This window comes from Panthera tigris, chromosome D4 (assembly GCF_018350195.1).
Source record: "Panthera tigris isolate Pti1 chromosome D4, P.tigris_Pti1_mat1.1, whole genome shotgun sequence".
In the NCBI taxonomy this organism is placed as follows: Eukaryota; Metazoa; Chordata; class Mammalia; order Carnivora; family Felidae; genus Panthera; species Panthera tigris.
In genome coordinates this window covers 88,810,328-88,837,192 of record NC_056672.1, presented here as the reverse complement: position 1 = coordinate 88,837,192, position 26,865 = coordinate 88,810,328, and the positions used below count along the sequence as shown (strand labels likewise).

Below are 26,865 nucleotides of genomic sequence, written 5' to 3'. Positions count from 1 at the left end.
TTGCTCATTTTGTTTCGGAGAAAAATTCCCTGCCTCTCCTTCACCCCCCGCCCCTTACTGCCCTCCACCCACGTGCCTGGGAAGCCAGACGTATGCCTTTGGAGAAGTGGTCATTTTCAGATCCCTCTGTGGTCCTCAGAGACTCGTGAAGCCTTTCCCAAGCCAGCACCTGTTTGCTGACTCGGATGCATTTCCTTGGTCCCCATGTGAAATGCCTAAGGCCCGGAGCTGTCCCTGAGAGCCCAGCCGGTCCTCCTGCCCTCGGAGCAGGCTAGGCCTTATTCAAGGCCTCTGGGCTGCAGAGCACTTTCGTCCTCCTCTCAAGCGGGGCCGTGAGCAGCTGAAAAGCCCCTGCCTTTGCCGACCACGTCTCCATCCTGGGCCTCCTCGCTCCGTGTCGTGACTGCGGGCTTTCCCGGCTCTCCGCCGCGAGATCGGGGCTCCTCGGAGAGAGAAGCTGTATCTTGCTCCTCCCTCTTGACCCCTGCGCCTTGCAGATGTCGGGCCTGTAAAGATTTTTCGAACAGGTGAATGAGTGAACGAATGCGGATGCCATGTAGTGCCTGCCCTGTGCGTATCTGCTGCACCGTTTCCCGGGTGATAAGGAAGGGAAGGGACTACAGGTGACCCTTGTCCTTTGACTCTCTTCTTGCTCTGTCCAGTGAGCTCCTTCTGCAGCGTCCGAAGCTTCCAGGGCTTTGGCTCTCTGCTCTTCCTGTTGCCTGGGAAAGAAAGGAATACGCGCCTGCTGACAAACGGAAGTGGTTTTCCTCTGCAAGTCCAGAGGGTGGCCTGACAAATAATGAGCCCTCGGGGGCCCCGCGCGGGGCCAGGCACAGCTGAGGCCAGCAGAGTCCTGGTCTGCCGCGGCCTCCGCTGCCCGTGAGCGCCCGTGCCCCACCGCTGTGGCCTGGCCCCAAATAAACGGGCCTTCCTGCCTCCAACTTGGGCTGCTTTGCTGGTGACATGATGCTAAAAACTATGCTCTGAGGCCGTTGAGGAGAATTGTTTGAATTCTAAACTGGCATCGGTCCTAACGCGCAAGTTCCTCTGAGGGACAGAGGCTGCTCCAAACAACTCCACCTAAGGGACAAAGGTCAGGGTGGACCCTGCTTCCTGTTGTAGCCAGGATGCTGAGTGGCGTGGCGCACTTTGGCCCCGCTTACTCTCTGCCCAGTGCTGTGGTGTGTTTACTCAGAATAAGCTTATTCCCACCCCCCCCCGCCCGTGTCTCATTCCCTCCCCCTCCCTTCTCTGTCTCTCTCTCTGTCTCTCATCTCTAGAAATAAAAGTCTGGAGAGGTGACTAATTCACATCTCCGGATGTCTGTAAAGTCTGTGGCTTTAAGAATCTCTAGGTCGTTTCCAAACAGTGATGGCAAAAAAAAAGTACTTCCTTGGGAGTAGGCCGCCCTGGGGGCAGGCTGACCTTGACTTGTTCACAGCACGTGTAAGGGCTGCAGTTGCCTTGTCTGTGACGGGGATGTGTGTGTGTGATTTATGGGGCGGGGGTTGAGGGGCAGTGTTGGGCCCTGTGACTTGGTTTCCTCGTCTGTCAAACGGTCACAAAAATACTTTCCTTCCAGTGTCAGTGTGAGGATAGGGGGTGACATAGAACTCCCCGCACGGGGCCCGACTTCTGACGGGATGTTTAAAACAGAGGCTGCTGGGGCGCCTGGGTGGCGCAGTCGGTTAAGCGTCCGACTTCAGCCAGGTCACGATCTCGCGGTCCGTGAGTTCGAGCCCCGCGTCAGGCTCTGGGCTGATGGCTCGGAGCCTGGAGCCTGTTTCCGATTCTGTGTCTCCCTCTCTCTCTGCCCCTCCCCCGTTCATGCTCTGTCTCTCTCTGTCCCAAAAATAAATAAATAAATAAAAAATTTAAAAAAAAAAAAAAAAAAAACAGAGGCTGCTGACTTAACCTTTTGATTGGACTCCAGGAGGGAAGCAGTTCTCAACCCTGGAGGCCCCCCCTTCACCTTCTCTTGGGCCATCTGTCCGGTATTTGATGAAGGTTTGATAAAAGGAGTACGTCTTGGGGAGAACTCTGTGTGTGAACTTATTCAGAGCCCTCTCTGATGGCTGTGGGGGAGGCGTGTGGACGTCTCAGAGGCTCCACCTTTCTCTCTGAGCGAGAAGAGAAGCTACAGGCAGGAGGGTTTTGAGCAGAGGGGCGACCTTCTACAAGGATCCGTCTGGTTACTGACTGGAGAAGACTCCAGAGAGGCAAGGCGCTGGGGACTGTTGGAAGGGTGGCACAGCGGCTTAGGCACCAAGTGGCTGTGGCTTGGGTCAGGGTGTTGACGGTGCAGGTGGCTACAGTGGGGACATTCTGGATGTACTGTTAAGGCGGGATTCACAGAATTTGCCGAAAGACTGGATGGTACACGTGAGCGGGAGAGCAGAGTCCGGGATTCTGACCTGAGCTCTGGGAGGGTGAAGCTTCCTGTGTACCAGGATGTCGTGGCAGCAGATCTGGGAGGGAGTACGGGGAGTGCAGTTGTGGGGTTGAGCTGCCCGATCTAGACCCTCCAGAGGAGTGACCGGGAGCTCGTGTGCAGAGACAGATCGCTCAGCAGTTAAGCGGCGCCTATCTTCTCCATCAGCACAGGCCCCTGGGTTGTCCTCTGGTTGCTCGGCTTCCTGTGCCATCCGTATGCTGCCAGCACCCCCACGGGTACCTCCAGCCCCCATCCATCTCCGTAACTCAGACTCGCCTGTCCACCTGCCTAATTCAAGTTCCCCTGGATGTCTGCAGGGGAGGGTTCCTGTGTCCGGTGTCCCGACACAGGGCTTGGCACAGGTGAGATGTGCTCAAGTGTTTGTTGACAAGGAGTATTGTTTATTTCTCAGACTAACCTCGTGACTAGGTACTATTACAATTATATAAAAATACACCGATTCGGTCTCGATTAAAAACAAAAGAAATTATAGAATACAGTTGTGTTTATGCTAAGTTCTTTATGTTTTATTTATTTTGAGAGACAGAGTGAGACAGAGAGAGAGTGCACGCAGATGAGGGGCAGAGAGAGAGAGAGGAGACAGAGAGTCGCAAGCAGGCTCCATGCTGCCAGCACAGAGCCCGACATGGGGCTCAAACTCATGAACCATGAGATCATGACCTGAGCTGAAATCAGGAGTCAGATGCTTAACCAACCGAGCCACCCAGGTGCCCCTGCATTAAGTTCTTTAAAATTTCCATACAGCGAACGAAAGTAGAAAACACTATCTACTGGTGATTTAAGATCATAAAAATATTTACATTTATGTAAGTTTTTTTTATTACTTTCACAAAGACGAAATAGAAACTTCCTAAGATACTCACGATGCTTCCTGGGATATTCAATGGAGAGTTATTTGGAAAGACACTCGCTCTGGATTGTTCATGGTTAAATAAGTTTGTTTCAGAGAATAGGATTTCCTTACATTTTAAATGAGCTGTTCATCTGACCCATGTGAAAATCATGTGAGCTCTTTTTTAGAAGAAGCTTAGACCCCCGTGTCTACTTTATTACAGCGTTTCATTGATGTATACCATGAATCAGAAAAGTACATCTGGCTTTTTAAGTACTCAGCATGGAGAATTCTCACAAATCCAACACACCAGTGTAACCGGCTCTGAGCAAAATACAGTGCGTCCCTCCCTCCCTCCTGTCCCCTGCTGGTTACCCCACACCCCAGGCATCACCGCTGGCTTAACTCCTCAAATCATAGATTAATTTTGCTGGTGTTTGTATTTGTATAAATGGAACACCATACACAGTGTCTTTCTGTGTGTGTGCCTTCTTCCTACGTTTGTAAGGTTCATCCATGTTTTTTTATTTATTTTTTTTTAACGTTTATTCATTTTTGAGAGACAGAGACAGAGTGTGAGCAGGAGAGGGGCAGAGAGAGAGGGAGACACAGAATCCGAAGCAGGCTCCAGGCTCCAAGTCGTCAGCACAGAGCCCAGCCGCAGGGCTCGAACCCACGAACCGCGAGATCATGACCTGAGCCAAAGTCAGACATTTAACTGACTGAGCCACCCAGGCGCCCCCATCCAGGTTTTTAAAAAAAAAAAAAAATTTAATGTTTATTTTTGAAGGAGAGACAGAGCACAAGCAGGGGAGGGTCAGAGAAGGAGACACAGAATCCAAAGCAAGCTCCAGTCTCCAAGCTGTCAACGCACAGAGCCCGACGGGGGCTTGAACACAAGAACAGCAAGATCATGACCTGAGCTGAAGTCAGACGCTTAGCCGACTGAGCCACCCAGGTGCTCCATAAGTAGTCTGTCTATTAGCCATTTGCATATCTTCTTTTGTGACGTGTCTGTTCAATCCGGAATCTGTTTTTAATTGTTACCAGTTATGCAGAGAGAACCAAAATGGTGCCTCTGTCAGGTTTGAGCCCAAATCCGAGGTGAAGCTTGGTTTCTTCTGTGGACAGTAGGCATAGCCTCTCTCCTGCACCCCATCCCCTCTGCCTCCTCCCCGAGCCTCACTCTTTGGCTCCGTCCCTCCTGGTCTGGACCCAGCTCAGGCATCTGGATAGTATCTTCTCAGTTTTTCAGTGCTCGTACCCGTGACCTGACCATTCCATTTCTAGGTCTGTCTCATTATACAGGCACCCAGAAAGGTACGCCTGAGAGTGCCCAGCAACGCGGCATTGATTGAATAGCAGAAGTTAGAAACCGTCCACCAGGAGACAGGGCACAGAGGTTTCAGCAGAACGTCCTTCAACCGTGAACCGTGCTCACATGAAAAAATGCCCACAGAAGTTGAAAAATACTTCATCTCTGCCATATGTGGAGTTACGAGGGATTTTCACCTTCCGTGTTATATATTTTCGCAGTGTTTGGATTTTTATAACAAGGTTGTTTCACTTTTTGTTGCTGGAAAAAAAAAGAAAAGAAAAGCGATCTACTTACTCCTCCCAGCAGCACCAAGTCGTCAGTCCACTGCCAGAGCAGACGGGTCGTATGAACAGATTTCTCGGGTCGGGAGAGGGCCTGCTCTTGCGAAACCCCAAACGCTAATTTTCCCTCTGCTTTGACATGAATAGTTCTATATTAAGTAAGACAGAGGATCTTTTAATATGGACATTGTTGGAGAAAGATGAAACATCAGGTTGCTTTCCGTTCTAGGCTGTGGCTATTTTTAGCCAAGTGTTGGCAGAGGCGTGGTGATGTTATCAAGTAACAGTAATGGCTTCCATTTATTGAGCATTCGCTGTGTGTCAGGTCCTTGGCGAAATGCTTGACACACGGGGTTATGTTTAATCCTCACCGCAGCCCAAGGAGGTAGGCCCCGAGGTTATGCTTTTCCACAGGCGAGGAACGTGCAGCTCAGAGAGGTACAGACTTTGCCCCTGTGTACGGCCGAGCTCCGGGTAAAGCCCACGTGCTGGCTGCCATGCCCACAGCCTGGACTCTTGTCTCTATCTTTCCATTAGTCTGGAAAAGTTTAAATAAGTAACAGTCTGAAATCCTAGGTTTGAAAAGGGTTTTCCTAGGGGCACCGGCGTGGCCCGGTTGGTTCAGTGTCCAACTCTTAATGTCGGCCTGAGTCATGATCACCGGATTCCATGGGTTCGAGCCCTGCGTCGCGCTCTGCACTGACAGAACCCGCTTGGGATTCTGTCTCTGCCTCTCTGTGCCCCTCTCCCGCTCGCGCTCTCTCTGTCTCTCTCAAAATAAATAAATAACCTCAGGGAAAAAAAAGTTCTTCCTGATGTCCTCAAGCCACTTCTCCACTGGGGTTACCCTTTTTACACGTTTGGAAAATGGGGGAGTATGGGTTGGGTAGACGGCATTCGGATGGAACTCGTGTAAGTGGACAGTGGTGCCACAATTCTGTGCCCAGTCCGCTGTAAGTAACAAGAAACTGGTGGCCACGGTGTTTCTCAAGACTGGCTGTAATAATTTTGGAACTGCCTCGAAGCGTTACCCACCGTGACCCTGACTTTGTGGTCCCGTGGGTGATATTTGGAGACTGCCCTTATCCAGAGCCAAGTTAAGCCCTGACAGAAACCACTGCTAAGTTGGGATCCCAGCTGCTACAAGTGACATTTGAAAGGCCGGTGGATGGGTACATTCGTCAGCCACAGGCAGAGACCGCTGTCGGGCTTGGCCGGGGGGCACGTTGAAAATCTAAGACTGAAACCTCGATACCTGGCCGACGACTCAGGAAGAAAGTGGTGTGGCTTTGGGGGTTTGGGGGTTTTTTGGCGATTTGATTCTGTGAACAGGCTACGTGCCTCTCTTCCAGTCTGTCTTTCCTCTCTGGGTAGAGAAGGACCTTCGTCTGACCGCTGGGTCTGCATCCTGAGATGGTTGCCCCAGAAAGTGCCCGCTCTCCGTAACCTTGTAGCCATTTATACGGAACTTGTGAGGCCCTGTAAGCCACCCTTTCTCTGGAAGAAATGACTAGCAGATTAGTCATCGGGAGTTCCTGACCTTCCGTGGTGTGAATGCCACACTGAGCAGTGGTCGGACGCTTTGTTTTCTTAAGTTCTGTCGATAACCTTTGAAGTTGCTCTCAGATTTGATAGACCACAATAAGATAGCAGTTTGTGACATCTCTTCTGTGAAGGAGGGATTTTGTTTCCCTCGGTTAGGTACGGCCATGAAGACAGTGTACCAGTCCGGCTGTGCCAGGTGTTGGTGGGGAGGGACAGTAGAACTGCAAAGTGGCGTGGCCATTCTGGAAAATGATTTGGCAAAATCCATAAAATCAGGGGCGCCCGGGTGGCTCCGTCGGTTCAGCGTCCGACTCCGGCTCAGGTCACGATCTCACGGTCTGTGAGTTCGAGCCCCATGTTGGGGGTGCCCAGAGCCTAGAGCCTGCTTAGAATTCTGTCTCCCTCTCTCTCTCCCTCTCCCCCGCTCAAGCTCTGTCTCTCTCTTTCAAAAAGAAACATTAAAAAAAAACATTTTTTTAATCCATAAAATTAAATATATATACTCTATAGCTAAGCAGTTCTATTCATAGAAAGCCCTTGCATGTGTTCCGGGAGACATGTATGGGAGTGTTCATGGCAGTGTTGTTTGTAGAAGCTGGAAACACGCCAGCGTCCCCTGGGATCGTGGAATATATGGAATTTCACGGCACGGAAAACGAGAGCACTTCCATACACTTCAGCACGGTTGAACGTCAGACCTACCACTGAGGGAAAAAGCAAGAACGTGAGAATATTTACAGCATATTTCCACTTATGTAAGCGTCACAAACCTGTAAATTAAACTATGCTTATAGATACAAACTGTCACAAATGGTAAGGGCTGATGAGCCCAAAAATCAGAATCACGGTTACCCGTTGTTGGGAAGAGAGATGTGATCACGAAGGGACGTGAGGTGGCATCAGTGGACCTGATAACTTTCCGCCTCTAGAGCCATGCTGTCCGATACCGCAGCCTCCGGCCACATTTCAGGTACTCAGTAGACACACAAGGCCCGTCACGTTGGATGGTGCAGATACAGAACATTTCCATCATGGCTGAAAGTTCTGATGGACTAGCTTGGGGGATGCATGTATTTAATTTAATTCTAAGTTTGTGTGTGTGTGTGTGTGTGTGTGTGTGTGTGTGTGTGTGTGTGGTGCTGTTGGTGACATTACCCTGACACAGCTGCCCCCTGTTGCTTCCTTCCGCCTGCTGTCACTGCTTGTGGTGCTTTATCAACACTCAGACACAGTCGGAGCAACCTGCATCTAAGTCACCTGAAATCCATGCTGCCGACCCGGCGTTGCAAGGAAAAGATGACAGGCAGCCTCTGAGTGAAAATCTGTCCTAGTTAGTGCTGTCTTCTGTTTCCAGGGGTGACGAGGTTCGTTATCATCAGGAAGAACCTGCCTTCTCCACTTGATTTAACACCGTGTGTGCTAAAGGTAGCTGTTTCGAGGCTCTGAAATACTCCCAGGAGAGAGATTGATTGGTAGATGTAGTTCGTTCTTTAAATGCTGACGTGGATTCCCAGCCGTGCCCCGAGACAGACTAGAATTTCAGGCCGAGGTAGGGAGTGCTGTAATATACTTCCTGCGTTCAGTTTGCTCTCAGGTTGGGGGTGCCCTTCGTTGGCCCTTGGGTCATGACCAGGGCTGGCTCTGCAAGTGCAGGAACCAGAGAGGTCTTTTGGGGAGCCGTCCGTGCCTTGCTTGCACACCCCAGTTCCGCCCTCGTCACGATGGCGGAGATGTGAATCTGGCTTGTCCGTAGAGCAACTCGGGGTGGCAGACAGGCGCAGGCAGAAGTTGGTTCCCCATCCCAGGCCTCTGAAGGTCTCTGACCACGGAAGCAAACCAAAGAAACCGTGCATCCTGCCTAGACTTCCTCATTTGTGTCTGCTTTTCTGGCCCTGCTTTCAGTCTTAGTTGCTCCGATGGAAGTCGTAAGGATTAGTACACTGCTCTAACATCCCGTCTGGCTCGGGAACCTGCCTGGTCAGTGCTATGCCTGCAGGGACACGAGGGCCGAGGAGACACATGAAACCCCAGAGCAGAACAGATTACGGATAAAAGCCAGTTTGAGGCTTCGGGTGCAAAGGAAGAGGAGGAAGACTGTAAGGCCCACGGTCACCTAGGGTCGTGAGTTAAAAGTTCAGTGCTACAGAATCGCCTGATAAAGATCTGTAAGCAGTTGGGAGGTAAGAATTCAGAGTTTGATCAGCCCTGCTACCCATCCAAATCCTATAGTTAGTTTGGCTAGCTCCCTGCATTGAGGTACCATGTGCCTGGCACTTGGATAAGCACCTCATTGCGTTACCCACAGGCAGCGTCTCATTTATCCTACATCACGTCAGCCATCCTAAGAACAGTGTTACCGGGGCACCTGGGTGGCTCAGTCGGTTAAGCGTCCATCTTCGGCTCAGGCCATGATCTCACAGTTCGTGGGTTCGAGCCCCACGCAGGCTCTGTGCTGACAGCTCAGGACCTGGAGCCTGCTTCGGATTCTGTGTCTCCCCCCCTCCCGCCCACCGCCCCGACCCTCCCCTACTGTGCATGCGTGCACACGTTCTCTCTCTCTTTCTCTCTCTCTCAAAAATAAATAAATAAACTTAAAAACCAAAAACCAAAAACAACGTTACCAGCCCCATTTTCCAGACGAAGAAACTTAAGACTTGGAGAGGTGACTTTGAAGTATTTTAACCCAAACAGTCTGACTACAGAGCCCACCCTTTTAACCATCTCTTTGTTCCAGAGTGCAATGCGCTTCTAGAAGACTTGTGCAGAGCAGATAGTTTATCTGACCCTGCCTGCCACCTGGAAGGTCTGACAAAGGAGTCACACTTTGTCCCTAAGGTCACGTGAAGTAATAACAGACACACTAACCGGCTGTCGTGCAGGGTGCTACGTCATTCATTTGGAATGGAAAGGGGGCGGGTGCTTTTTATTTTTAAAACCACAGGTATTTGTTTTTCTACCGCATAGGATCGTGTTCTGTTCCCCAATTTTCGACCACTTTCAAGTGTGAAAATTTCAAATGTGAATTTCAGCTGGTATCGAAAGAAGCAGTCCTTTTTGCAGGGGTATTTTTTGGTTGATCAGTTTGTTCACTTGTTGAGTGAATGTTGGCTGAGCATCTTCTCTGGGCCAGGTACCATGTCAGCACTGGGGATGCGGGCATGAGAAGGGCAAGTGTGGTCCTCAGTGAGTTTGCATTCTTGTGAGGAGAGAAGCACGTCAGTAAATCGCTTCCCAAGATCGTTTCAGACACTGGAAAGCACGGAGGTAGATGGCGAGATGGAGGAAGGCCTGGTGCGTCTTTGCTTTTTTAAAAACAGCTTAATTGACATATAATTCACGTATACGATTGACTCATTTAAAGTGTAGAATCCAGTGTGGCTTGTTTTTTAGTAGCTCACTGGGTTGTGCAACCATCACCAGATTCTAATTTTAGAACATTTATGTCCCCTCACCAAAAGAAACCTCATACTCATTGGCAACCCCTCTCGTGCCCTCTCCCCTTCCCTCAATCTTGGCAGCCACTGATCTACCCTCTGTCCCTAAAAGTTTGCCTATTCTGGATACCATCAGTGGTCTTTGGGGACCGGCTTCCTTCACTTAGCATAAATGCTGTCAGGATTCATCCATGTCGTAGCAGGTGTCAGAACTTCATTTCTTCTATTGTCAAGTAATATTCTGTTGTTTGGATATGCCACACTTTATTTATTCGTTCATCGACCTTTGAGTTATCTCCACCTTTTGATTATTATGCATGATGCTGCTGTGAGCTTTTCGTGTACAAATCATGTGGATAGATGTTTTCATTCCTCTCGGGTATATGCCTAGGGATGGAATTGCAGGGGTGTAGGGTAACCGTGTTTGATCCTGTGAGGAACTGACGGATATTTTCCACAGCAGCTGCACCGTTTTGCATTTGCAGCAGCAGTGTGGGAGTGTTCCAGTCCCCCAGCCTTCACCAACGCTTGCTTTGTTTTCGGTCTTTTTGATTATACCTAGTAGGTTAGAAGTAGTAGCTTGTGTCAGTTTGGGCATTTCCCTGGTGACTAATGACGGTGATTTCGTATGCTTGTTGCTCATTTGTGTATTTCATCTAGAGAGATGTCTGTTGAAATTCTTGGGTCATTTCAGTTGGATTATTTGCCTTTTGTTTTGGATTATAGGAGTTGTTTACCTTTCCTGCGTGCAAGTCCCTAGCAGGCATGCGACTTGTACCTACTCTCTTCCATTCTGTAGTCTGTCTTTTCACTTTCTTGATGGCGTCACTGGCAGCACAAAATACCGTCTTAGTTTCGGACGTGCAGCGTCATGATTGGATATTTGTATGTATTGCCAAACGATCACCACAGTAAGTCTAAAGTTTTAAAGTTTGATGAAATCCAACTTGTCTCATTTTTCTTTTGTCACTTTTGATGTTATATCTAAGAAACCATTACCAAATCCAAGGTCACAAAAGTTTTATCCCTAAGTTTTCTTCTAAGTTTCTAGTTTTAACTCTTACATTCAGGGCTGTGCTCCATTTGGAGTTAGTTTTTGTATATGGTGAAGTAAGGGCCCAGATTTGTTCTTTTGTATGTGAAATACCCAGTTGTGCCAGCACCACTTGTTGAAAAGAACATTCATTCCTCCACTGAATGGCCTTGAGACCCTTGTTAAGAATCCGTTGGCCGAAGACACGTGGGTCTATTTCTGGGCTGTCCGTTCCATTCCGTTGTTCTGTGTGCCTGTCCTCATACCAGTACCACGCTGCCCTGATTACTGCAACTCCATAATAGAAGATTTTAAAGTCCAGAAGCATGAGTCCTCTAATTTTATTCTTCTTTTCCCCACATAGTCTTGGCTGTTCCGTGTTTCTTTTATTTCCATACTTACTTTAGGGTTAGATTGTCAATTTCTGCAAAAAAAAAAAAAAAAGCCAGCTGGGATTCTCATAGGGATTACATTGAATCTGTAAATCAATTTGGGGAGTATCGACATTTTAATAATATTAGCTCTTGATTCATTTATTTAGATTGTCTCAATTTCTTTCAGCAACGTTTTGTAGTTTTTAGTGTAGGTCTGGCACTTCTTGTGTTAAATTTATGCCTACGTATTTTATTCTTTTTGAGGATATTGCCAATGGAAGCTTTTTGTTTTCGTTCTGTTTTTATTGAAGTAGAGTTGACATACAGTGTTATGTTAGTTTCAGGTGTAGAACGCAGTGATTCGGCATCTCTGTGTGCTCACAAGTGTGGCCCCCTCTGTCACCATACAGTGCTTTTGCAGTGTCACTGGACTATATTCCCTGGTTGTCCCTTTCGTTCCAATGACTTACTCATTCCATAACTGGAAGCCCGTATCTCCCACTGCCTGTCACCCACTTTTCCCATTCCCCACCCCTTCCCTCTGCCTCCGTCCTCATCCGTTCCCTGTAGTGTAAATGGAAGCTTTTTAAAATTTCATCTTGGAATGTTCATTTCTACTGTTTAGAAATCCAACAGACACTTACCTATCGATCTTGTATCCTGTGGCTTTGCTGAGTTTGTTTATTAGTACTAATAGCCTTTTAATAGATTGCTTGGGATTTTCCATATACAAGATCAGCTACAAATAGACATCGTTTTCTGTCTCCCTTTCCAATCTGGATGGCTTTTGTTAAGAGTATGACACCAAATAGGAATGGTGAGAACAGACACCCTAGTCTCATTCCTGATCTTGGAGAGAAACCATCCAGTCTTTCACTATGTTCCAGAGGGTTTTTGAATACCTTAGTGCGATTTCAGTCCCCGATGCTAACTCTGAGGCTGTGCCTGTGCTGCCTGGTGACCTTCCCTAAAGGTTGATCCAGAAGGGCCTTCCTTTCCAGTTCGTACAACCTGCACCCCTGTGATTCTGCTGTGGTGTTCTTTCTTCTTAGCTGGTTCCCTTAGACTTGGGTCAGCTCATCCTACAAACTCTGTAGAGGACACCCAAAGTGTTTGTGGGTTCTTTTCCCACGGCTGTTTGACCATCTCTGACTTCCACAATCCTGAACAACCCAACTACATGGAAATTGCAGAAATTAAAACGTGCAAGCAGCAGCGTTTCGGCGGATCTTTCCTTTGCTTTGTAACTCTAAAACAGCCAGGGGAAACGATCTGTTTGGGGACGATGCTCGTTTCTGCAGACGGTCACGGAGCGCAGCTCCTCCCCACCCCACTTCTAACCATCGGCACCTCCTTGTTTTCAGACTCTCAGCGCTCCCATCTCTCCTCCTTCACCATGAAGCTCAAGGACAAGTTCCACTCGCCCAAAATCAAGCGAACGCCGTCCAAGAAGGGAAAACCAGCTGAGGTGTCGGTGAAAGTCCCGGAGAAGCCTGTGAACAAAGTAAGCGGACTCTCTCTAGGTGTCTGTCCTGGCCTTCGCCTACTTCGAGCAGTCGGAGTTTGTGCTGTGTTTAAGTTCACCCCCTGGGGATCAGCTTCCACTGCAGAACACGGATTTCGTAGCATTCCCGTGCTGCCAGGCAGGGGCCTGGAGTGTCCTTGCGAAATGTGAGCCTTTGGGATGGCGAGTGTTTCTCCTGTTAATCAGAGTCAGGTTCTGTTGGCTGAAGCAGTTCTCCTTTCCCAGATGTATCATCCTCTGGGCATTCAGAACAGCTCAGTGCATCATGTTTACGCCCCAGGATGCCACCTGCCTGCCCCCAGAGAGCCCCACGTTGCCCTGGCACGCACACACATAGAGGGAGCTTTGTGACGTCCAGAACGTCCTTCGTTTGGCTTTAGGGCCCATGCTCTGAGACATGTCAAATCCTTGAAACCCAGCCAAGGATGTCCTCAAGCACTAGTAACCTCAGCAGGGCCAGTGAAGCCAGATACGTTGAAACAGCTGTAGATTTTCATCAACCCCTCCCTTCAGCCTGAAACGGCCATTTCAAGCTCTGTAGGAATCCAGGTTTCCTCTCTTCCAGGAGGCAACAGACAGATTTCTACCAGAGGGCTACCCTATCCCCTTGGATCTGGAGCAGCAGGCAGTAGAATTTATGTCCACCAGTGCTGTGGCTTCCAGGTCTCAAAGGCAGAAGGTCAGTGTGACGTTAAGAACAATTGGGTTTGCCTTGCCTTCTACTGCAGAATCCTGGCCCATGGTTTTGGGGATGGAAAAAAAAAATCTCTTGCAATATCCCTGTGTTGAATTGGGTGGCGACTGTGGGCTCGATCGTTCAGGAAACAGTCCAAGGGGCCTCGGGTAAAATTAAGAGTTTATCCAAGCCCCTGTGGTCTTTGGAGAGAGTTCAGCACTCCTTGACGAAACCTTGGGGGTCCTTGCTAGGGTGGGTTTGGGTGTGCTGCTTGGGTGCAACGGGTTCTGGGGGAAGTGGGGAAGTCTTCTCTCTCAGGACCAGCTCTTTTTCCCTTGAGTTGCTAAGATGATCTGGGCAGTTAAGAAGGGAAGGGCGTCTGCAGTAACAGGTGCTCTGTGAGGCATCTGGCAAGCTCAGTGTGGTGAGTGCACTCAGAACCGAGCCCTGCGAGAGCCAGGGACACCTTTTGTGCCACTGACGCTTATCCAGCTGCGGCACTAACGTGCTGGCTGCTCTACACTCGCTCCTACTTAACACTCCTAACAGCCCTGGAGGACGGAAACTTACTTTGCAGAAAAGGAAACTGGGCCTGTAGGAAGATGAAGCATTCACCATCACACAGGAAAGGTAGCGAGGCTGCCGCACACCCAAGTCAAAACTCTTGCGACGCGTTCCTCGTCACGAAAGCCAGAATGTAAGTGTTAACGCTCACACGTGACTGGACAGAAAAGCAAAATTAGCCCCCGCAACGTAGAATAAACACAAGCCTTGTAGAGAAACGCGGCCTCTCTCCAGGGCCCGCCCAGAGCGTAGCCGGTGGAAGAGCTTTCGTCATAGCCGTCAAGTCAATGCCACTGGCAAACACACGCCACGATTCTCGCGTTTTACGGCGTACCTGTATTTTTGTTTTGTTTGTACTTTGGCCAGCAGGATATCTTAAAATTCTAGTTAGAAGTGGAGACAATTAAGGTTTTAAGTCCAAAAGTCGTTTGTTGAATAACCCTTTTTCCCGCCTCATCTGGTAGCAAAAGAGGCTGAAGAAAAAGAGGAAATAAAGTATTCAGTGTTTGCCAGATTGGTCAAATTCCAGATTGAAGAAGAATAGTGATAGAGTGGAAGATCAGTGTGTGCCAGAGTCATTTTCCGGGTCGCTCCGTACGGCCCCCTCTGGGAGCCGAGTCCGGTAACGGAGCCCACGCACGGTGCCGGTGGCCCCTGTGGCACTCGAGCAGGCAGTCGAGGGTGAAGTGACTTCCAACAACCGCGTTCTAGCAGTTGGCGCCGGGAAGAGACTGGTTCAGCCACTCGGTTCTTGGAACTTTTCCCCCTTTCTTCTTTCCTCCGAGAGAGGTCCCTGGGGGGAATTCGGTGCTAAAGTGTCCTTCGCTTGGTACGGGTTCCTGCAGATTCCAGCAGACGTTGGCAACGTCTGGAGACACTTTGAGTTGTCACGACTCGAAAGGTGAAGCAGGTGTTACTAGGGCTGGTGGATAGCAGCCAGGGGTGCTCGTACACATCCTACATGGGACGGCCCTGCCCACAACGGAGAATTATCCACCCCAAGACATCAGTAGTGCTGCCGCTTAGAACCCCCTATTCTGTAGCCAGGAACTGTGAGTATGAGCTTTACCCAGGAAGACTGCTCCTCTGGTTTTTGGTTGTCGCCCTTTAAGAAGGGTTGAGTCACTCCACTCTGCCCCAAGTCAGCTGCCTGAGACGATATGAGCACAAACCCGTTGTCTCGTAGAGGCCCACAGGCACAACTGGAGGTGTGGGGAGCCTGCCAACATGTGTGAACTTAGAAGACCGTCGAAGAAATCTGAAAACACGCGTGTCATTTGCTGTCATTTAATCCCAGTCTCTATGCCTGCCATTCCCTGTCTAAACGCACGGGAAACTTGTCGCCCGGGAGATAGCAGCACAGATTCAGGTCCATGTACGGCTTACGGAGGGTCTCTCATTGCCTAGGCCCTGTCCCAGGTGATTTCACGTGCTGTCCTACTTACTCCTCTCCATAACTGTGTGCAAAACCTCTTATTATTCCAAATGTACGGACTTTGGGCTCTGGCCCAAGTTTTCTTGATCAAAATCTGGTTTTCCCTTAAGTTTTATGCACTACCTCTATGCACATTCTTATTCACGTCCCCACATCGGGGGGGGGGGGGAGCGGATATCAGGTAATATCCTCCCCATTTTTCAGATGAGGAGCCTGAAGTCACTGGCTCCCAAGCCCAGTGGTGGCTTCGAACCTAGTCCCTCCCCTGGCACCTCTACCTTCATGTAGCTTCCCGGTTTGTGGAGGGACAGTGGCTGGTGCCTCATCCCCCACAGCAGGGAGGCTGTGCCCGGGTGGGGGCACCTGCCTCTGAGCTTGTGCAGCTGGGCGACAGAGCAGAGCCAGAGCTCTGGGTTCCCGGTTCTGGCGAGTGCTCCGGCTACTTGTCTCCTTGTAAACTCTTCTGACCGCTGGCTGCATTTTGCAAGAAGTCGGAGCTGTTCAGGAGCAGAGGCGCTTTGAACGCACAACACTCAGAGGCCATTAATTCTGGGAGTGCAGTTTGCTGGAGAGTTAATGGATGAAACCAGACTCTGCTAAGCTGTCGGCTCCTTCAGTAGGAGCCCAGGGCGGCTTGGCTATTCAGTGGCTCATTGGATCTCTCTGCAAATGATGGGAAGATTCTTTTTGCTTCAAAGTGCCTTCCTGCCCCTTCTGGGTGCCTCCCATCTCCAGGTCAGCCCCTTTCTCCCTAGCAAACCTGATGACATTTCCTTTCTTTCTTTCTTTTTTAATTTTTTTTTTTTTAGCGTTTATTTTTGAGAGAGAAAGACAGCGTGAGCAGGGGAAGGGCAGAGAGAGGGAGACGCAGAATCCGAAGCAGGCTCCAGGCTCCGAGCCGTCAGCACAGAGCCCGACGCAGGGCTCAAACTCATGAACTGTGAGATCGTGACCTGATCCGAGGTCGGATGCTTGACCGACTGAGCCACCCAGGCGCCCCCCGATGAGATTTTCTTATAAGGTTTCCTGCTTCCTCCCCATCTTTCATCATTCCTGGTTCCATACACGTCCCGATGTGCTGAGACAGCAGTGCTGTGGTCAGGGTCCTCTGGCCACGCTGGCCACCGGCGTTTCAGTCACACTGATGTCTGAGTGTGACTCCTTCATACTCACGTTCCTTGTGGCCCTGGCAGGCGATGGCAAGGCGGAGAGCTCTTGTCTGTGAGGCGGAAAACAAGTGCCTGGCCTCAAAAACAGTAAATAAACATGTGAGGTGATGAGAAGATGAAAGGTGGGGGTAATGAGGCTCCAGTGATGGGGGGAGTGGGGAGGGGGGACAGGCACTCCCCGCCTTAGAGAATCCGCTCTTTGTGGTCTGCAGACCCCCTTTGGGGAAGTTTCCCGTGGAGAAGAATTGAGTCGGGTCTTCGAACGTTGTCTGATTAGAGAAGCTGTTTACTTCTTGATCCCATTTACCTATTTTCTTTTGCTCTTCCCATGGAATAAATGCCTCGAGTATTGAATGTTATTTAAAATGACATTGTCCATCATTTGAGAAGAGAAGAGTTAGTGTTCAGAATCATAATCACTTCTTATGTGTCATTGGTGTATCTCCTTAGAGATTATTGTTTAAATCAGCTTTTTTCTAGAAATGTTCTTCTTGCCCTTGGGTGCTTTTATTTGTATGTTCGCTAGACCTCAGAGAGCCCACAGGTGGCAGCTTTCCTCATACACAGCAATCGCGATTTGCGTTGGACGTGTAATCAGTTCTACTTGAATAGGGTATCCATTTTTGGATTTATCTGTCTTGTAGATCATCTTTGATTTCCCTTCCCTGCCAGCCAGCTGGGACCCGGGCCTCTGACCTGAGGGCCATATAGAGGGAGGTTGGGGAAAGGAACCAAGGGGTGCGTGTGCCCACTGACTGGATTTGAGGCATCCTGTAGTCAAGGAGAAAAGATTTGGGCATGGGAGTTTGAATGCTGCTAAGTGCAGGGCTCCGGAGTTTATTTTCCTCCTAGCTGTGCTTTCTTCGGGAGCAGAGGAACTATGGATGCTGTTAGCACTTGCTACACGAGTGATGATTGAATCATTGCTACCTGCCCTAGCACCTTCCCCTTTTCACCCCAGAGCATCCACCCCTTCTAACCCTGGGGTTTCTAGACCCTTTGGGTGAGCCAAGCCATTTCATTGAGAGGGAACTGCATCTTTGGATTCAGTGTGGGAATCTAGTGAGGGGTCCTGGGAGAGTGGGCTTTGAACACGAATGCCTCTGACCATCTTCTACTGTCCCTCAGATCTTTGAAAGGCCTGGGGTCTCTTGATTTGGCTTACTGGATGGATAGGCACCGTGAGATTTAACTGCGGGTTCGCTAAGCTTGCTACAGCCATCAGCAAATTAGTCCTCACTATGCTTAATGAGTGGTGCTATCTCAGTGTGGTAGAGAAGGATCCTCGAAGCAGTTTTCAAGACCTCAGCCACATCAGTCTCTACCAGGAAGGGAATTCAGAAATCTCTGAATGAACTTTCTTGGTCCGAGCTCCCTTCTGCTTCCTAGCCTAGCCTCTGTATCCTGACTGCAATCCTTAGAAAGTAATTTGGCTTGGTTTCTGCAGCAAGAAGTCTCTTCTGCTTGCATCAGTCTCCAGCTAGTCGATAGGAAATCGTACTTTATTTTTTTCGAAACCGCTCCCTTTAATCTCTCTCCTCCCTCCTTATGCTTAACATTTCCTTTCAGAACCTGAGCTGGCTGGAAGAGAAAGAGAAGGAGGTCGTTAGTGCCTTGCGCTACTTCAAGACCATTGTGGACAAAATGGCTATTGATAAGAAGGTACTGGAGATGCTTCCAGGGTCAGCCAGTAAGGTGCTGGAGGCCATCTTACCCCTGGTGCAGAGCGACCCTCGAATTCAGCACAGGTGAGTTGCCCTGAAATCCTTGACTGTGTCAGAGCAAGGAAGGCCTACAGGCGTCTTGGTTTGGGGGCACTTCAAACTTAGGGCTCCTGGGAAGAGTGAAGAGTGCGGGGAGGGAAAAGAGCCTTCTCCCCACCCTTCACAGCTATGACTCGATGCTCTCCCAAGGTCGAGGTCGTTGTTACTCATGAGGCCTCGACCCTGAGGGAGATCTCTAGCCTTGCTTGGGATGTAGCCACAGGGTAAGTCTGTGGTGGTTTCTTGGCCTTAGGTCATTGGCAATAATCACATTGATTTGGACACATTTCTAGTACCCTTCCATTAGCCGTGGTGTGTTACGACATTAAATCCTATTAATATCCAGCCTGGTAGAGACCTCAACTGCCTAGCTGATTAGGCCAAAAGAGATCGAGAATCCCATTCGAGCATGGATTAATGAAACCTTTAACTGTATCAGACCAGGATCTCCCAGACAGCACCCAGATTCCCTGGAAGCCAGGGATGTCGGGAGGAGTCAGCCTGCATCCCAGCGAGCTTTGGTTGAGGAACACTTTCCGCTAGAGTGCGTTTTCCCATCAGAGTCTGGGAGCAGCTTGCTCTGGTCTTCACTGTTAGGTAGAGAAGGAAAAGGGGTACTCGGTGTGGTCTTAGCTGAGGCCTAGCAGAGGTGCCCGCTGGCTCTGTGTTTCTTTTCTGGTACCTGCTCAGGATAAACGCAGCTGTGTTTTCTGTTCCTTGAGATGGTTTGGTGTTCGTCCAGCCCCATGAGATTGAGCTTTTGTGAACTGCTTTCAGAACTTGGCAACGAAGTGCATAGTTTTCTTCTTCTGGGAGATCATGCAAACAAGTGTCTTTATTTCCAAGAAGCTCTCTGGCCTGGACCTTCCACCCTGGAGTTTCAGCTGACCTCTGTAGACTGTGGTCTTTTGGCCAGTTGGTGGCGGAGGAAAAAACTGTCGGGATGACTTTGCCCTGCTACTGTCTTTGCTTTCCAGGCCGTGCTCCTGTCACCGAGGAGGAGCCTGGGGAAATGAGTCCCTTCATGCCCTGCTGAGTGGCCGCCTCGCACAGAGTGCTTTGTGTGCTGGGCTTGAGACCGAGTACCGTGTCCTTCCCGTAGTTAACCCCGTGCCCAGCTCGTAGAAGGGCCTGGTGCCGTTCTCCTTTGAGGGGATGTGCCCAACAGTGCGCTAGGGTCAGATGTGTAGATGGCTTTTTATGCAGAGTTCTCCTCCACCCCTTTTCGTGTGAGTGTCCCTACCGCGGTGGAGTTCGAACCTAGTGGTACCGAGCAGAGCTCTGTTGGGATTTGAAGGAGGGAGAGTTAGAGGAGACTCCGTGGCTCAATTAAACTTCCCGCAGGAGAAGATGCTCGAGCGGGACCTGAAGGAAGGGTGGGAATGGGCGCAAACACTGAGATCAAGCGGTAGGACAGTGGTTTGGGGGCATTTTTTGTCTATGGGGAGATCTTGTAACTATTTTGTAGTTGGCAAAAATTATTTCACGTCTCTAGCAGTTTCCTAGAGGGAAGGAGAAATGCCCGGGTGTGGCCATAAGGAACGATGATTTTCTTTTCTCTGGCAGTCCTTTGGCTGATGCCACTTAAGGGATGTTTCTTCCTGAGATTCTCGCAAAGCCAACGGATGATCTTTTTCTCGACCACCCTGATATCTCCTCTTCAAAGGTTTCTCTTAGGTTCCTTCCGTCATCATTCCTCCCGGTGCAGTTTGTGAGCTACGAAGGTGTTTCCCGCCTTCTGCTCAGAGCATCTCTGTGGGTTGGGTCCCAGCTGGTGGGCCCTTCGTCTCCGTCCCCTAGGGTGCTGGGACAGTGGCGGAGCGGTCTTTGAACAAGCAGCGGGCTGTTCAACGTGAACAGTGAGTGGAGGAACCTTCTCCCGCGCTGGGGCGTCTGTGGTGCACGGAGACGTGTGGCCGCTGGACATTCTCCTCGTTACGGGACCCTCCTTCCTTTCTTAATGTCTCAGCCCCTGACACAGAGGAGTATTCCACGCTAAGGCTGTGAAGCGTGGCCACGACTGCCAAATTCTTCAGGTGCTTTCAGGATGTTACCATTCAATGCAGGTAGAAATCGAGCATTATGTAAACGTGTCTGCCTGCCTCCTTTTCATCTAGTTCTGGCCAGTAGTTTAACAGTGTGATTGACGCTTTGGCAGAATCCCCCACGGGCACTTTGGCAGAAGGTGGCCGTCTTGGTTGAAAGAGGCCTCACCTGGCCCTGCCGGGAGGAGGCGGAGGAGGCTTGGAGTTGCTAGAAGGGCCATCCCCCCACCTCCTGCAGGATGGCACCACCGATGGCCCAGCCCCTAGGGGAGACCAGTTCTTGTCCCCTTCAGCAGCCCTCTTTCCAGCACCCGGCACTTTCACTCATACTCTTCTCTGAGGCAGCCCAACCCTGGCTCTCCCGGGGCCCCTTTGGTAAATTGTTCTGGTTTCTAAGGGGACTGGAGTTTGCTTTCATTGCTTCTGACTGCTCTCTTCTCCTGCTGGAACACGCACAGAGCGGAATGAGTGGCTAAATGGAAATTGTAGATCTCCTGGAAAGTGTTTGCCCATCACCTGATTCTGAAGAGCTTCTTGCTAGAGCTTTGTTTGTTTCAGGGTTTTGTTATAAGCAGCTTTGTTTTCAGAAGCTGTCTTAATCATGTCTTACAGTATTGTATCTTTTCCTTCAAATTCTATCTTGGGCTGCTCAATATCTCCTTCATTCTTTTTCTCCCCCAACCTTTTTTTTTTTTTTTTTTTTTTTTGAGGGGAAGAAGGGGCATTCCACAAATTTTCCATATTTTTGCCCTTCCTCTCTTATGGTACATAATATTTAAAATGGAAAGATAATCCTTTCCATAATTCCTAGAGAAAAGTACCTCCGGTTACTTAAAAATGTGTGGAACATATATAGAGTGGACATCTGGGCCTCCCCCTCCCCAATCAGCGAGGCATCCGCAAGTAGCCGGGCCTTCCGTTCGCGGTGAGCGGTCGACGCCTCCGCCAGCAGAGGCCTCCTCGCCCCTCATCCGTTGTCCTTCTGGAAATGCTCTTCATGAGTGCGGGGCTCTGGCAGGCCTGCCATGGTTATGGTGCAGAGAGTGGAGCTCAGCCCACGTTGGAAGGAATTCTGGTGAGCTACAGACCATTCGAGCTCACGTTTAGAGGCTGTTTCGGTAGAGGATCCTGCCTGCTGAAATGCCACGCACCCGCTGGCTCCTTGTGGCCCATCTAACATGAGTGTTAGTCTGAGAACGAGAAGCGTGTAGTGCTTTTGACCCATGATTAGCAGCTAGGAGGAGGGGAGGGAGGGGAGGGGAGGGAGAGGTCAGGGTCCTGCAGAGGGGGGTGGGGGGGTGGGGTGGCGGGAAGTTTGAAGAAGCATGTCAGCTGTGGAAATAAGCACATAAACTGTGGCGGGATTTTTATCTGTCATGTTTGGAAAATGGAAACAGTCTTATAACGGGCTAGAATATAAAGCTGTGTACGGTGTATGTTGGATTTATAAGGGCATAGATTCAGGGGAGCGTTTGTCACGAAAAGGAGGTGTGGGTCTTCCGGAGAGAAAGGGTTAGAAGCGAGCCCTTGTCTCCGGGAAACCGGTTCTGTATCAAACAGTAGCTTCAAGTGACGGCCGTGCTTCAGAGGGTTCACCTTCTTTAAGAAACTCTTCTCTTGCCCCCAGCTCAGCCCTCTCCTCCTGCTACAGCCGGGTGTACCAAAGTCTCGCCAACCTCATCCGCTGGTCTGACCAAGTGATGCTGGAAGGGGTGAACTCAGAAGATAAAGAGGTGGTCACGACGGTGAAAGGGGTCATCAAGGCCGTGCTGGACGGAGTGAAGGTAGGACACGGGCTGCCAGCGGCCTCCCCGCTGGGCGTCTGTCACACAACAACTTGTTCCCAAGCTTCACGCGTTGGGACGAACGTCTCCGAGCGTCTCTGGTGTTGCTGCTCGGTCCGACGGCCGTTTAATTCTCTCCGGGACACATGGCTCTCAGAGCACTAAAGCCTTTGGCCTGATCGTCTCGATGCTGGAAAAGCTGCCAGAAGCGGTCAGCCTTGCTCGAGCACGTAGTCAGCCCTCAGTGAGGCTCTGTGGTACAGCTCTGACTGTGTGTACCTGCCTGCTAGACAGAACGCAGAGGAAGTTGTCTCTGCGCTGACTGGTCGCAAAGCTCTCAGCAAGTCGACCGCCACCGTTTCACATTCTGAGAACTTCTGTGATTCTTGGTAGAAAAGTCGGATTGAGATGAGTAAGGAATGAAACTGGGTCTGACGTTCTGGAATTTACCGGCCAGAGAGGTCGGGAACAGCGTGATGGGAAATTACGAAACCTAGTTGTGGTGGGAAGCAGAGGCCACAGAGGGTCCGGGATAAACTCTAATTGACACAGTAGGTCCTATGGGTGAGGAGCAAGACAGGATGTAAGTACGAGGCAGCCGAGGGCCTTCGGGTCGGGATTCGTGCCGTGGGCAGTGGGAAAGTGGAGACCTGCAGGTCCGTGAGGCCATGTTAGCAGTGGAAAGAGGGCTAGTCTGGGGCCTGCCCGGCTAGGTTTGAATCCAAGCTCACCACTTACTAGTCTGTGAGCTTAAGCAATCTATTCGGTCTAGGGTTCTACACCTCAATTAGCTCATCTGTGAATTGGGTATGATGATAGTGCCGTATACCCTAGGGTTGTGGGAAGTGTTAAATTAATACATGGAAAGCTCTTAGAACAACACCTAGTACATACTAAGCACTCAGACTTTAGCTGCTATTCCTTATTAATTTTGTGGTGCTAGGTGTGTGCTTTGGAGGCCGGTCTCTTGGCTTAGGGGAAGGAAAAAACAGCTGTGTCCTCCTCCTTTCCACGCCCTTCAGTTCAGAGTCGTAGCTGAGGTGCTTAACCTAGGTCCAAGAAAACCTCCTTCACCACTCAGCCGTCCCAGCAGATTCCTAAAAGCTGTCTCCTTGGATTGACGTCCCGCGGAAGTTCCGGAGAGTCGAGTAAGGATGCCCAGATGGTAAAAGTCACAGAGGGAAGGCTAAGAAAGCCTAGCTTAGCATTACGACTTGCTCTAGAATGAACCGTGTCGACTGGGGCCACATAAGTAGGGCCGCTGTGTCGGTGGGACGTCAGGAAGCTCATGTAGAGAGAGGCTCGGCTGGATGCCACCACGTCTCCTCTGCCGGCCCAGGCTCTGTGCATTCCCCAGAGCATATTAGGTCCTGCCATGTCTGTGTGGGCCAGGGAGACTTAAGGGTAAAGGCCCAGAGTGGCCCGTCCTGTAAGGCCTGGTGTCACTTTCCAGATTCTGGAGTGTAGCCATACGCATTTTCCCCGTCGCTTTCCCCTGGAGCTCTTGGAGGTCGGCAGTGCAGAATGAGACGTGACCTGGGTCGCACGTCACCAGCAGAGCGTGTGGAATTCTGGCTCACGCACCCCTTGCTCTTCCTGCCCAGGCTTCTGGAAATGCTGTTGTTTTGCAGGTGACATTGTTCAGGTTTCCTTCTACTGAATTATAACGAGATGTGTGAAACAAGTTAGAGTGCCCAAAATAGACGAGATGGAGTTTCTGTGTGTGAAGCTTTGTCACGTTCCCAAGTAACTTCTCGTTTATGGGATCGTTAAAGCACCCCAGTATCCACTGAAAGGCGTGTCGAAAAGAAAAATTTCTCTGATTTTTCAAACTGACCAATGAGAGAGGGAGAGAGGAACCTCCAGATTATGAACCTGCCAGTGTCTGGACACAAAGAACATTTCCACGATTTTTTTTAAGTTGTTTATTTCGAGAGAGAGAGTGCAAGTGGGGGAGAAGCAGAGAGAGAGGGAGACAGAGAATCCGAAGCAGGCCCTGCACTGTCAGCGCAGAGCCCCATGTGGGGCTCGAACTCATGAGCCGCGAGATCGTGACCTGAGCCGAAACCGAGAGTCAGATGCTCAACCGACTGAGCCACTCAGGTGCCCTTCCACAATTGTTTTTAAAATACTTGACCCAGGGGCGCCTGGGTGGCTCAGTCGTTAGAACTTCCAGCTCTTGATTTTGACTCGGGTTATGATCCAAAAGCTGTGGGATCGAGCTCTGCAGTGAGCATGGTGCCTGCTTGAGATTCCCTCCCTCTGTCCCTCGCTCTCTCTTTCTTTCTCTCCTCCCCCTCCCCCTTCACCTCCCCCTCCCATATTTTCCCCCTCCCTCCCCCTCCCAAAATAAGAAAAATAAAAAATACTTGACCCAGAGCGAAGACTCTAGGGGATGACCTCTCTGGGTCCAGTTTTGTTTCATTTATTCAGGATTCCCTTCTCAAGAGGCTCCTCGAGTGCCAGCCGGTGCCATACGATTGGGAATGTAGTGATACCCCTGCCACAGTCCCTGACCATTAGCTGAGGATCTGCGGAGGGAGAAGGACAGCGGAGCTTGTCATTCTGTAATCATGACGAGGTCTAGTGTTATAAGAGAAAGTGGCACGTGGCCTCACTTGGTCGGGTGTTTGGCTCACCTTCCCTTTTCAGGGTGGTCAGAGACTCTGCCCTGAGGACGAGACGGGCCAAAGGCAGAAAGGGGTGTGCAGGAGTCGGCCTGCCTCTGGAAGTGTGTTGCAGCTGGAATCGGTCGAGGGAGCAGGGACGGTCCGAACACTGTGCTGTTGGCGTTTGTTGTTGAGATGTCATAGTAGCAACAGCTGACGTTTAGTCCCTCCCGATGCTCATAACGACTCTTGCCGTGGGTGTGATTGCCCCTTCGCAGGTGTGGGAACAGGCCGAGGCAGCCCAGTGGTCAGCGGTGAGGTCGTGACTCCCACCCGGGGCTGCCGGACCCCAGACCCCGCGCGCCTCCCGTCACCCTCGGCCTCCCCCCACGTGAGGGAGACCCAGCTTAGCCCAGGGACTGCCTGTGCGTCCCCCCTCGCCGCCAGCTGGCCTCCAGCCCCTCTCCTGTCCCCATCGGGCTGAAGACACCGTATAAGCCTGGGTCGTGGTGGGGTGAGTGAGCGTCAGTTCGCCGGCAGGGACGGGGCCGCGCAGAGATGTGAGGATGTCGTCATCCCGCTCGTAGGAGAGAGGTTGGCGCGTGCCTTTAAAGTGACTCACCATCTTCCAAGTAACTCATTCAGTTGTTAACTGGAATTCTTTTTTTGAACGGTCGAAGAGGTATTTTCAAACAGGGTTGCTGTGCTTCTGTCCCTGAATGGGGGTAGCACCTCTTATTATTTAAAGCCCTGAGTAAATGTCACTTGCTAGCTCTGTAACCTTGGGCAAGTGACTTGTGTGAGTTTCGAGTAGATTTTTGAATGTTTACCCTGAAGAACTGGAGAAAGGTCAAGAAAGAGAACGTATATGAAGTACCTGGCCAGTAAGTGCTAGGTGCCCAGTAAATGGCGGGTAGGCACCAATCACCATGGAAATGTTAGCGTCCGGGATGGCTTGCGCGCGCCCGTCTTTGACGGTGCTTGCGGTTCGCTTCCGTGCATCTCCGGTCGAAAGACAGACCTGTCGCTATCACCTGATCTGGCCCCGGGCAGGTGCTCTGCTGGTGGGGCCTGAGGCCCAGAGAGGATGGTGACCGTCTGAGGAAGGAATCGAAAGGCCCTCGCTTTCCCTAGCACCCGGCTCTCTGTGGCCCAGCCTCTCTGGCTCCAGCAGGTGACCCGGCTTGTCCTTCGGAAGCCAGTGTGCCAGCTCTTCGTGCCCTTCCGTCTAAACATCAGCCTTTCTTCTTGTCTCAGGTGCACCGTCTCTTACCCAGCTCCCTGGGCTCCGCTTGCCCTCTTGGCACGCCCTCCCGGATGTCAGTTCTCAGACCCAGAGCCTCTTTCCCTGGCCTCCAGCTCCCCCCGGCCCTTCACACACACACTTCTGTTTTTCAGCCTTACGCCGACAGCCTTGGAGGAGAGCACCTGCAGTTCTGTCACCACCCGCACTTGCGCTCGTGTGCTGTCCCGGACCCCCTTCTTCCCCTTAACCGACAGAATAGAACAGCCCATTACTCTACCAGCAAAATGGGTTTATTCGGGAATAGCAGACAATTGCAATGCGGGACCTGCGAGCCGGGGCAAAACCACGGGCAAGTCCAACAAAGAGAGAGGATTATTTTAGGAGGAGGACGCTGGGAGGGGCTGTCCTGACCCGGAGATGGGCAGGAAGGAGTTCAGGGTGAGGGCGGTTTCTCACTGGCCGAGTCGCTGGGGTGGAGGGTCTCTCGTCGGAGACGCCGGGTCCGCCCTTCCCGCTGGGCCGGCGATCACAATGCTCTCCTGGTGAGGGTGCCTCTGCTGGGCTCTGTAAGCGACGATTCCTCCTGTAACTGAGGTCATTGGTGTGGCTCCCTTCGTAACCTCCCAGGTCCACTTTTAGTGAGCTTTGCCTGTATCAGTTTTCACTTACAACGGGAATATTTTGTAGGAAGTGTTTTTCTGACTACATCAGTCAGGATTATGTTCGACTGCAAGAAAATCCACAATAATACTGGCTTTTAAACTTATCTCTCCT

At 50.7% G+C, this 26,865-nt stretch overlaps 1 protein-coding gene across 12 annotated transcripts in view; it reads left to right on the top strand.

Moving 5' to 3' along the window:
* The window catches only part of RAPGEF1 (Rap guanine nucleotide exchange factor 1), a 131,371-nt gene that overhangs the window by 52,919 nt on the left and 51,587 nt on the right, over positions 1-26,865 (top strand). For 6 of the 12 annotated variants that reach the window (XM_042964374.1, XM_042964365.1, XM_042964372.1 and 3 more), the window contains exons 2-5: positions 12,640-12,779; positions 13,366-13,479; positions 18,214-18,392; positions 22,080-22,236. In XM_042964374.1, coding sequence (XP_042820308.1) covers positions 12,640-12,779; positions 13,366-13,479; positions 18,214-18,392; positions 22,080-22,236 — 590 coding nt within the window. Of the gene's footprint in view, positions 1-1,919; positions 2,800-7,608; positions 8,615-12,639; positions 12,780-13,365; positions 13,480-18,213; positions 18,393-22,079; positions 22,237-26,865 lie in introns of those variants that run through there. The other 6 variants (XM_042964375.1, XM_042964370.1, XM_042964373.1 and 3 more) reach the window with 3 other exon arrangements.